This window comes from Argiope bruennichi, chromosome X1 (assembly GCF_947563725.1).
Source record: "Argiope bruennichi chromosome X1, qqArgBrue1.1, whole genome shotgun sequence".
In the NCBI taxonomy this organism is placed as follows: domain Eukaryota; kingdom Metazoa; phylum Arthropoda; class Arachnida; order Araneae; family Araneidae; genus Argiope; species Argiope bruennichi.
Window position 1 is genome coordinate 18,048,763 of NC_079162.1, and position 13,198 is coordinate 18,061,960.

At 31.9% G+C, this 13,198-nt stretch overlaps 1 protein-coding gene across 1 annotated transcript in view; it reads left to right on the forward strand.

Moving 5' to 3' along the window:
- LOC129959451 (rho GTPase-activating protein 26-like) overlaps positions 1–13,198 on the forward strand; it is a 77,709-nt gene that overhangs the window by 25,936 nt on the left and 38,575 nt on the right. Inside the window, exons 9-12 of the mRNA XM_056072284.1 lie at positions 4,990–5,052; positions 5,530–5,599; positions 6,978–7,075; positions 9,815–9,852. Of these exons, the coding sequence (XP_055928259.1) occupies positions 4,990–5,052; positions 5,530–5,599; positions 6,978–7,075; positions 9,815–9,852 (269 nt within the window). The remainder of the gene's footprint in view (positions 1–4,989; positions 5,053–5,529; positions 5,600–6,977; positions 7,076–9,814; positions 9,853–13,198) is intronic.

Genomic DNA, 13,198 nt, shown 5'->3' on the forward strand with positions numbered 1-13,198 from the left:
AAACGTTTAATTGAGTTGCATTCTGAAAGTGAAGATTCGAAAATACGTACGCTGCTACAAGGCCTAGAACTTGGCGACCAACGACCATCTCAGTTATTAGCTCGTATGAAAACATTGGCGGGCGATACTGTTGGCGAGCCACTCTTAAAATCTCTTTGGCTCGGAAGACTGCCAAACAGCACACAAACTATTTTAACTGCTTTGAATGAAGATTTAGCTGGTTTAGCATCAGTTGCAGATAAAATAAATGATTTGGCTGGCCATTCAAACATTAATTCCGTTACTCCTCAATCTTCGAATAATCAAATAGCCCAACTTGAAAAACAAGTCGCCCATTTGACGACTTTAGTTGGCGAGCTTACTACAACAATGCGCCAATCACGCTCTCAAAGCAGAAATAGAAATCGACCTTTTAAAAACAGTCGTAGTTGCTCTCGTGATCGCTTAAAAAAATATAAAGAACCTGCTGATGGCATTTGCTTTTATCATACAAATTTTGGCACAAAAGCAAAAAAATGTAGTTTGCCTTGCTCTTTCAAGAATTCGGGAAACTAAATCGGCGGTCGTCCACTGGCCTTGGCCACGATCGCAAAATTAATAGAATTATACTGGCCGATAAAGTTAGTAAATGGAAATTTTTAGTGGATACAGGCGCAGACGTATCTGTTTTACCAAACAATTATGCTCCTAAAGCTGATTCCTCTAATGAATTACTCCTCTTAGCTGCTAATGGCACAAAAATAGCTACTTTTGGTAAAAAACGCCTTACGCTAGACTTAAATTTACGGCGAAATTTTACTTGGTCTTTCATAATTGCAAATGTGAACCAACCAATTATAGGTGTTGATTTTTTAAAACACTATAATCTTTTGGTTGATGTTAAAAGTGGTTGTTTGATTGATGGCATAACTAAATTAACCACTCAAGGCAAATATACAAACACAGATTCATTAACTTCTGGTATATCCATTTTGCTTGGTGATTCAGAATTCTATGACATTTTATCGCAATTCCCAAGACCTCACTAATCCATCTCAACCAACAAAAAGCAAAGTATCAACTAAAATACATCACTTTATTGAAACAACTGGTCAACCAGTATTTTCGAGACCTCGTCGCTTATCTCCCGAGTTGCTAAAAATTGCACGTCAGGAATTTGAATTTTTAATGTCTCAAGGTATTATCCGTCCTTCTAGTAGCCCATGGGCAAGTCCTCTACACATGGTGAAAAAGTCTAATGGAGAATGGAGACCGTGTGGCGACTACCGTCGTTTAAATTCAATTACCGTTCCAGATAGATACCCAGTTCCTCATATTCAAGATTGCACTCAAATGTTTTTCAATAAAACCATTTTCTCCACCCTGGATTTGATCCGAGCTTATCATCAAATTCCTATTAACCCAGCGGACATTCCAAAAACAGCAATCACAACCCCATTTGGTCTTTTTGAATATGTTTATATGCCCTTTGGTTTAAGAAACGCGGGACAAACCTTTCAACGTTATATACATCAAGTTTTGTCAAATTTAGATTTCTGCATTCCTTATTTTGATGACATACTGATTGCATCAAATAATGTAGAACAGCACAAACAACATTTAAAAACAGTATTTGAACGATTATCTCAGCACGGATTGAAACTAAACCCTTAAAAATGCGTCCTTGGGAAGCAATCGGTAAAGTTTCTAGGTTGTCTAATTACATCTGAAGGCGTGAAACCTTTACCGGAAAAAGTTCAAGCCATTTCTCATTTTCCCAAACCTCAAAATATATCTGAGCTAAAGCGTTTCTTGGCCATGCTCAATTTTTACCGTCGATTTTTGCCTCATGCCGCTCAGACTCAAGCTAGCCTACACGAACTTTTAAACAACTCTAAAAAGAATGATAAGCGACTTGTTCCTTGGACTGACCTCACTACAGAAGCTTTCGAAAAATGCAAATCTGATATTGCAAATGCAGCTACTTTGAACTTCCATTCACCTAACCAGCAATTATCTATCATGGTTGATGCTTCAGACTCAGCCATCGGATCTGTCCTCCATACAACTACGTCTAATGGTCAACAACCTCTAGCATTTTATTCCCGAAAACTTACGCCCTCAGAACGTAAATACAGTACGTATGATAGTCAACTTTTGGCGATATATGCAACTATCAAACATTTTCGACACTTGTTGGAAGGTCAAAATTTCATAATATTTACAGATCATCGACCTCTTACTTTTGCTTTCACCAAAAAATCTGACTCTTCTTCTCCACGACAACTAAGATACCTTGATTTCATTGCACAATTCAGCACCGACATCAGGCACGTATCGGGCTCAAAAAACGTTGTAGCTGATACCTTATCTCGTATTAATGAAATACAGTTACCAAAAATAGACTTTTCTGCCATGGCGGAAGCACAAGCATCTGATGAAGAACTTCAGACTATTTTGGCAAAGAATGAACTGTCACTTTGTTTAAAACCTCTCTCAACCGACCCCAATTCATCTAAACTTTACTGTGATGTCAAGCAAAACAAAATTAGACCTTACGTCCCAGAAATTTTCCGAAAGAAAGTTTTTCTATCTTTGCACAATATTTCCCACCCAGGTATCCGTGCCACTAAACATTTGATTTCAGAGAGATTCTTTTGGCCGTCCATGCAAAAGGACATTTCAAATTTCACCCGTTCATGTCTAGATTGCCAAAAATCTAAAATAGCTAGACACACCAATAGTCCTCTTAAATCTTTTCAATTACCTGCAGCCAGATTCGATCATGTTCATCTAGATCTCGTAGGACCTCTTCCACCTTCAAACAATTGCGGATACCTACTTACCTGCATAGATCGTTTCACACGATGGCCTGAGGCAATTCCCATTCCTGATATTTCTGCTGAAACTGTTGCGCGTGCATTCATAACTCATTGGATCTCACGCTTCGGTTTGCCTTCAATAATCACGATAGATCAAGGACGACAATTCCAAAGCAACTTGTTTTCTTTGCTCAGCAAACTCTTGGGTGTCCAAAAGATCCGAACGACCCCATACCACCCAAAAAGCAATGGAATAGTCGAGCGATTCCATCGATCTCTTAAACAAAGCCTCCGATGTCATGCATCTACGAAATGGACCGAATCAATTCCTTTGGTTTTGCTCGGACTCCGAACCGCATTAAAAGAAGATCTACAGTGCACATCGGCCGAACTAGTTTATGGCTCAACCCTTAAACTACCATCAGAATTTTTTTGAATCCCCTTCAATTAACGTCGAGCCTCATGAGTTCCTAATAAATTTACGGACCTTGATGGATCAACTTAAACCTGTTGCTACTGCACCTCATGACACCAAGAAAGTATTCGTTCATCCAGCTCTGGACACTTGCTCACATGTGTTCGTGCGCCACGATGCTGTTAAAAAACCTTTACAAGCGCCATACGATGGACCATACCTCGTACTCAAACGAACTGATAAAATGTTCACAATTGAAAAGAACGGCAAACAGTCCACGATCAACATTGATCGCTTAAAGCCTGCGTTCTTCGAGAACTCTCACCAGTCCTCTGCACCAGCAATATCACCACCAGTTGCAGTTCCGACTTCACCAAAACCAGTACCTGAACTGTCTCCATCGAGTCCTGTGTCACCTACAAATTCTACTCCAGTACCTTATGTGACCAGATCTGGCCGACGAGTTCGCTTCAACACTCGTTACCTCTAACTTCAGTGCCTGCTGCACTACTAGAGGGGGGAGTACTGTGGCGATCCTGCTTCCATCAAAATGACTGTATTCGAAAAACTATTTTCCTAACTGCGCACCGGAAGTACGAAGCAGTTATCTACGATCAAGCGCGCAAGCTGTGCGAATTAAAAAGATAAATTTCCGGTCTTTCAAAAAATCTGTTGTCTGTCGATGTGTTAGCGTTAAAAATTAAAAAGATGTTTATTTTTATATAAAAAAAGTCGTCGCTCATTCTTTATGTGTGGATGTAACTTAACTATCCCAATTTGCAACCTTCTCCACTAAAACATCCCACAACTCTTTTTCAGGTATTTTTAGAAATAAACAAAATTGACGACTTGAATAAATGTTTAATAACTTTTATAAAATCTGAACTAATAACAACTAATTTGATTAACTTTATCAAAAATGTCGACTGCTAAAAAAGCATGAGTTATGATAATAATGATGGCAAACTAAATGAGGCAAAATTGGCAGAGATGTACAAGAAAAGCGCGGCAGATATTTAATCTTGGAAGACCGGTTCGCGTAAAAATGGAATTCATTATGCCACTGTTTCAGCTTTATTCTGCGAAAAGTACAAAAGGTACAAAATTCTTAAATAGTACAAACTTTTAACATATGAATAATTTCAAATATATGCTACAGAAATATGATTCTGTAATTTGATATTTTATAAATTTCTATATGTTTTAGTTATTTTAAAGTCGGAATTGAGGGGAAACTTTTCCAACACTAAGTGCTACATTTTCTGACTTTTACAATACTGACAAGTTCTGAAATAGAGTTTACTTAGGAACTAGTACAATTAAGTGGGTATTACTGTATTCTAAGTCTTCAGTATTCTTTAAGCTGTATAACTTATTTCGGTGTTTATTTGACAAGAGTCTCTGTGTGAATTTTCAAATGTGCGAATCCAAAATTCATCATCTGAAGCAAATAGCATTTCTTAGTTCATTTTTCCTATATTATGTTTATTGCCTTTTAGAGGCATGCAAGTGACATCCTTTTTCCTTTTATTAGAGAAAAAGGATTAATTTAGATGGTATTTGATGGGTTTAGCTCTAAAATCGATTATTTTTGTTCAAATGTGAACTGTATTTTATCATTCTCCTTCAAAATAAAATAAATTTTGAAGAATTTTTTATTACTGTACACATTTTAATTCTATTAAAAGTCATTACTGTTAAATGATTTCACTTTTTAGTGAAATTTATTTAATTGTTCTGTGTGAGCTTGTTTTTAATTGCCTTTCTTTTTAGACAAGAGAAAATTTTGCTGCCACAGACAGTGAAGCCGAGCAACTAAAAAAAAAGACGTTAGAGGTAAGTTCGGCTTATGACACTGTAGCTCATGTATAGATTACATTTTATTTCAAGTAAACAAAAATCTGAACTAAAATGTTAAATAGTTAAAAAACATATATTTTGCTTTTTTCCCCTCGTATTCTCAAAGAGCGGGAGGTTTGGATTAACCGATGGAAATTGATATTGAGATTTTTTTTAACGAATGGCCGAGGGTAATTTTGTCAGTTTAGCATTTATATTTTAATATTTTTCAAAATTTTTATGTTGTTATTTTTATAAATTTGTAGAACTAATAGATATTTTCTATTATTTGTGTAAAAAAAAACGAAGATATTAATCATTATCAGCATGTTTTATACAATTTTTATTTTATTTTTCCCTTGTTTGCTTCTGTATTTGTTTAAAACTACCTATGCTGACAGTTTTTTTTTTGTTTTCTAATTTGCTTTGTTTTCATTTTCATTTTCTGTTAATGCTTGTTTCAATTCAAAATAGAAAGCTCAAGATCCAGGCGTTTTAAATAAAATGTATACAAGGCAGGGCTATCTCTTCTTAATGGAAAAAAGTAAGTTACCCTCTTAGTATTTGTGTAGTATTGTGTTGCAAACAAAATATTTTTATTTATTTTTGAGGGGCTCTTTCTAATTATATTCTGAAAGCCTTTTTACTATTATAGTAAAATAGAATCATCTGTCCTTGGCCATTTTTACTGTACTTTCCGTTATTGCTGATTTCATAAATACCATTATTCAGATTTTTTTTTTTTTTAATGTGTATACATGTGCAATTTATGATACATCCATACTTTTTGTTTCAGACTATTCTGTTTATTATTTGAAACTTAATTGTGAAGTTGCCATAGCCATCAAAACGATCTTTTACTTAATATTTTATCTGATTTGAAATTATTGCATAAAACAGATTTTATTCATAAATACTTGAAACAAATATTATTCTGAAAGCTATCTTTTATTCAATCTATGGATTATATTTTAAGACGGAAATTATAGTCCATAGTAACAATAATTTGACAATATAGAAAAGTCTGTACAAACTGCCTCATCGAAGAATTGTGTAATTTAGGTTTCTATGTGTTTTAGGATTTCTACTTGATTCAGTCTTTTAGGAAGAAACACCCTATAAAATTTACAAAATTAATCTTGAACAAATTCTCATTAAAGATTTGTTAAAGCAATTTGGCTATGAGATTGAGAATCTTATTAACTCATTTCTTTGTTAAAAGTTTTCCCAGATTAATGAAGAATTTGTCCAAAATTCTTCAGGAGTTCATCTTTTAATGAGTGCGGATGTCGAAAGGAGCTATCCAGAGATTTATTTTCTTCTCAGTTTTACTCTTCCACTCAACGGCAGGCGATTATTTACTGTGTTGATCTTTTTTATATAATTTAATCTTATAACAAAGACTTTTTTTATAAAAAATTTTCATTGATAATTTTTTATAAATATTTTTATAACTTTCAATTTAAATAGAAACAAACGTAGTTTACTCATTAGTAAATATTCGATAAACATTGTGTTTTGTATCACCTGCAACTTTCTTTCTCTCTTTTTCTTTTCTTTCTTTCTTTTTTCTTTTCTTTTCTTTTCTTTTTTTTTTTTGATTTTGTTTGTATGAGAGGGATTATTATTGTTATCCAATGTAACTAAGGGAGGTTCCTAAACAAAAATTTTCTTCTAGTTTGAAGATTTGTTGAGCTGGTTATGATTTGAGATTTTCTTGAATGCGAAATTGCTAGAAGAACTTAGTTTTGATGTCATCTATTGTTGCTGAACTGATCAATTGGATAATCTCTATTATTTTCTTTTCTACATGTTTTAGTTGTAGCTTAATGGTTTACTAATCCATTGTATTTTATGGATTTACAGTTGTTAAGACTTATTTTTGTGTGGTTTTTATGTTTTATTTATTAATAATTTTACAGAAGCCCTTGGAACAACTTGGACAAAACATTTCTGTCAATATCAAAAGTATCAGAAAAAATTTTCAATGATGCCATATTCTCAGACTGTAGGAAAAATTGTAAGTGAAATGTGCTTACATTTCTATAACTTTCTTGGTACTTGTTCATTCGTTTTTCTGTTTTTTTTTTAACAGCTCAAGTTTCTTACATATAATTTATTTTTCAGGTTACAATTTAGCTATCTCTTCATTATTTTTATAGTACAGCTGTGTATCTACTATACGCATATTTGCATTTTAAAAGTAGAATTTCATAGGATAAATGGTAAATGAGAAAAAAAGATTTACTAAAAGTACTTGAATTTTCTGAAATTTTTATTGATATTTTTAATTCAAAAAATAGAAGTACTGTCACTTCACTTCAAAAACCTTATAACTTTAAACGAGCAATTCTTGTGTATGTATATATATATATATTGTTGCGTGTGGCAAGAAGAAATTAGCTTTAAATTTAAGTCTAGCCTCCATCCGGTATGATATGGGCATGTCACGCAACATCAAACAAGCATAAAAATATATTTAGAAATCATTAAAAATAACTACAAAGCAATTATTTATAGCACACATTCAGAAATATTTAGACTGTTAAAAAGGTAAAAATATGATATGTTCATATTCAAAACAATTCAATAAAAATATATATTAGAAAAGCTGTTTTAAAATTTAAAAATATACAAATAAAACATTATACCCACTGTTCCACATTTGTTTATCCATTCTGTATAATCTGATGTGAAAATAAAATTCAGCTTGTTTCATAATATTTCTTTGTAAACTGTATTGGCTGAGAGATCACTTTGTTCCTTATGAAATTCATTCTGTCTCTGTAATTCAATTGCAGTGCGATTTAAAGAGAGATTGTTACTTCGCTCAACAGAAGAGATCTCCTTCCCTAAGTGTGGACATTCTTTCTCTGATATTCGCTAATTGAGTGTTTCCTTCTTTTACATTTTTATTATCGCGCAACAAACGAAGCGTTTTGACATTTAATGTGCTACGGCCAAGGTTGGATTTCCTTTTTTGGGGGGCATAATGAATTTTGATTCGCTGTTTAAAATCAGACGTAAACAAAGAAATGTATCACATATGCATACCAGAGCTCTTGCTATTTGCGCATGTGCAGTTTGAGGTTTTCGCATTTGCAAAGCACAGATACTACTGTTTTATGCATGCTCGAGTCGTAGTAGGAAAATAATATAAAACTCATTTTTTTTAAATTTTGATATGACTTCAATATACTAAAACGTTCCCCAATAAATACTCTGCAAAATGGTATAAATAGCTCCAATATCATTTAATTATTTCTCAAGCTTTTTTCTTTCAAACATACAGACTCTTTCAGGAGATTTCATTTTATACTATATATATATAAGCATTATTTTATGTGAAGCAGAATGCAATTTCGAAGACAGTGAAGAGACTTCGATTTCGTGACGTCATTTTATTTCATCTTGGAGAAGCACGCATTATTTACAAGCAGGAGCGACGAGCAACACACACAACACAAAGAAATGAGGAAAAAGCTCTTGAACATTTTATCCCTGGTCTTATATAACCTGAAATATGGATAGGGAAAATATGTCTTTACAGTTCTAATATATTAAGATTTCGATAGGGATATTTGCTACACGCTTTGACAAGGCAGAGGAAACACAGGGATCTTTTAAAAAAGAATTTGCTTATTGGAAATTTTTCTAGTCCTTCACTCGGACTGTAGGAAAGTTAGGCTCTTAGCCGATTCAGCAATTTTACAAAGCTTCTCTTAAATTAATTAAGTAGAGAAAGTGGAATTGTATCATGAAATAAGAGAATATTTTAGAATGAAGTTGTTATGGGCTAAATTAAGATAAAACCTTGGAAATTAATTAAATTGAAATTAGTTTAAAATATCATTGCACGCGCGCGCGCGCACACACACACACACACACACACACACACACACACACACACACACACACACACACACACACACACACACACACACACACACACACACACACACAGTGTATATCGGATATGGCTTGAACGATTTGGATCAAATTTTATATTTGTGTAAGGTTTTACTTTTTAAGTTTATCTATATAGGTGTCATTCTATAAAACGTGATTTTACACAAAAAAAAACATTTTTTTTGTAACTAAATATTGAGATGTTGGTACTATACATGATTTGCATATAAGTGTATCAGAGATGGAGTTGTGGTTGGGCTTCGGATCCCATGCAAGTTCGATCCGGCGTTTGTAATTCAATTAGATTTGGCCCATAATTTTAAACGAGCCATAGGATAGGATTTTATTTACGATTTCACACACGCACGCGCGCGCACACACACACAAAGTGCCAATCGAAGCTTATAAATTAGTTTTAAAAAATGGCGAAATGTTGGAATTTTGCTTTATGGTAGCTCAAATTCAAACTTTTAAAGCTTTACTTCTAACAAGAATGCTGCTAACTCACTATGTTGCGAACCAAAGTAGTTTGACATTATAAAATATTATACTATTTAAAAATTTTATTGTGTGCTGTTGAAAAATTTAAATCTTATTGAACTTAAACCAAACGATATCTGAATTACAAGTATAAACATGATTTATAAGTTGTTTCTATTTTCAAATTTGATTTCCATACCACTTTTGTACATTAAAAATGAAGAGAGTATTGGAAATTTTTTAATATCTTTTCTGATCTTTCTAATAGTTATCTAATTAATAGATTTTATTCTATATGTAAAAAAATTCTTATGAAGATATTTGCTATTAATGTATATATGCTAAATATGTTAATACTTCCTGTTTTCAGATGAATGGAGAAACCATTACCGTGAAAGAATGTATTGGGTAAATCAATTCCTATCAATGTTCTTTTTAATTATTTCCTTTTGTTTTATTCATTTTAAATACCGTTTGTCAATAGTTATTATACTTTAAAAAAAAGCTACTATTGAACAAATTTTAATGCTCTTTTTAGATTATATTGATGTGAGCTAAATATTTAGCTGATTCTTTTAAGATAAATATATATCCTCTCTCTACATATAAAATGTAAGCTATCTATCTAGCTAAAATCTATTACATTTTCATGAAACATATTATATTGAGCTTATTTCAAATTTTACAAATAAGTATTGGTCTTATTTCTTTATTTTTGATATCTTCTTTTTAAAATTTAAAATCTTATCTAAGTCACAGCTATTAATTTCATTTCTTTCTGTTTATTGGAAAACCACTGCAGGCGACTGACACTACCCCGAGTCCGAGTAATAATTAATAACAGCTTAGGAGCAAAATGCTCCCATTTTAAATGAAACATATTGCAGAAAGTTTTCTTAATAAATGTTTTTTTACAAATGCATAACTGTATTGTGTTTTTTTTGTTTGATTATTGCTCATTTTGCTAGTAATTTATTTAAACTAAATTTTTCTTCTTCTTTTTGCAATGCTTTTAAAGAAAAAAAAATTAAAATTGTCTTATGCAATATTTCATTTGGAGAAATGTTTTTGAAACCTTTGTGTTTTGTGTGATTTTCTTGACATATTTATATTCTTTAAAACAGCCTGATTAGCGCACATTCTCACACTATACTGGGTGCCCAAAAACAGTGGAGCAAGCTTTTATCCCCCTCCAATTACAAAGTTTAATTAAATGAGGGGCAATTGTATAAAAATACTTTGGCTGCTGTAGAGGTTAATAGTAGAAGGTTAAATAAAAATTTTGTACGCCTCCCCCATACTGTAAAAATGTCAATTAGTAAAACGTTTTTCTTACGTTCATCTATCCAAACACAGTTTCACATTTCAATCTACAAAATTTGCGGAGATATGCTTGTTTTTAATTTTCGAGTGACTAGTCACAAATTTAGATGAAAACAGTTATTTCAGAAATGCAGATTCATTCACTACAGAAAAACTGTCGCATGTCAATATTTGTCTAGTAGTACATAATTCAATCATTATGATTTCAAAGAAATTTGCTAATCGTGCGAAATATTGTTTACTTAGGTTGACCGACTTTGTAAAGAAGGGAAGATAAACTGAACATTCAAGATATCTGAGAGAGGTTCTGGAATTCCGAATACGAGAATAAAATTCTTTGCTCACTTTTGTATGCTTTCTAAAAGAATTACATATTTCAGCAACAAGTTAAGTTTGATATGCTGGCGATTTATGTTGTATATACTCGTAATGCCAGCTTAATTGTAGGAGAATGCAGATGTCGTTTTCTAAATTTCCAACAACCTTCTTGGAAAAAGCTTGTTTACAACACTACTTACTTTCATGGAGAGGAAGGGAGAAGATGAGCTGTTTTACATGTGATGCAGAAATTGACATTTTCAGCTTATTTTTCTGGCTTCCATCAGTCTAGTGCATGAGCAGTCAGTCCAGATATCTACATTCCAAAATTGACAGTATGGAAAATGTTTCGACGTAATAACTGACATCTATGCAGTATTCTTGCAGTCCATGGTCTGATACAACAGTTACATGAACAACCACATGATCGACTTCTAGAATTTTACATTCAGACTCTACTTCAATTGAAATCACTTTTTTTTCTGAGAAATATATTTTGGACAGACAAATGTTGCTTTAATTGCAAAGAGACATTATTCTTCAAAACTATGGCTATTGGAAAAGTAAAAATCGTGCTAGCGATTCATCACCAGTGGCATTCTTCTATAAATTTATCATGTGGAATTTTTATAAACTATTCGGTTGGTTCCATTTTCTACAACAGTATGTTGAATGGTGACCAATATATTCAGTTAGGTTTTATTGGTAGTATGTCTGAGCTAAGGAAGGAATTAACTATGTCATTATCTGTTCTGTAAATCTTCGCCAACGAATTCCAGAAACCTGTCCTTAAGTTACAAACGATGAACTCGATCGTCTACCCCCTAATATTATTAAAAGTACACAACTTTGTATAGCTGTTGAAGCTGTTCATTTTGAAAAAGTTTTTAAGCACTCTAATATATGCATTATCTGATCATTTTTTATAATTTAGAGGAAGATAAAAAAAAAGCGTTATTATTTCTGATTCTGCTCTATTAATAATCTTTCGTGATATATATTATTCCTGAAATATATCAGTGCTAATTTTAATTTATTGATTAATTTAAACATATCGGTTAATATGACTGAACTAAGGAATGAATTGGCTTTGGCATTACATGCCCTCGATCTTTACCAACGAATTCAGAAAGCTTGTCTTTGCATCACAAATAATAAACTCGAGCGCCTATTCTCAAATATTGTTAAAATAATAGAATTTTGTATAGTTGTTGAAGAAGTTCATTTTGAACAAGTTTTAAAGCACTTTAATTGATATATTATCTAACCATTTTTTAAAATTTTGTGAAAGTTAATGGGTTTTCAGTTACTTTTGGTAGTCAGTTAATTTTTTAATGTGCAATTTTTTTTAATTGTACTGATAAAAAATAAAAATTATTAAGACGTAGAAGTTATTTATATATATATTTTATTATTAAAAATTATTTTAATTTAAATTTAAAATTATTCTGATAAAAACCTGTCAGCTTTATCTAGTATTAATAAATTAAGTTTTCTGAATAAGTACGTAATTGATTATAGGTTTTTTTTTTCTTTTTGGTAAAATTAGCATTAATTTTTTTTCGCCCTATGTCTTGTGAAAATAATTTTGCAAACCATTTTTTTTTAAAATTTACCAATTATTTCAATCTATTCGATTCAATTCGCTCTTAATTCAAATTTTCAGTTTCTTTGTATTAATTGTTGCTGAAGAAAATGTTGTCAATTTAAATAAAAGATAAGGTTGGATTCAACATCTAAACATTGATTAAAATGTGAAAAGTTGTTTTTTAATCAATCATTAAAATTTAAGAAAACTTTTAAAAACAGGTATTATTTTAAAATTTTTCTATAAAAGTTATAATTTATTGTAAGACAAAAAAAATTCTTGAGTTTATATATTCATGCATGTATGAAAGTGTTTAATTTTTTTCGCTGAGGAGCTTAAAAAGTTTTTAAAGTGCTTACTTTTTGCATCCATTTTACACTACACACCCTGCAAAAAGCTGAAAAAAAAATTAAAGTGGAATATCAAGTCAGAGTGAAAAGCAAAAAAGAGGGGGCGGGGGATGGAGGAAGAAATAGCAAACCTTGAGATTTAAGTTTAGCGATTAATAATTGATTATTATTTGAA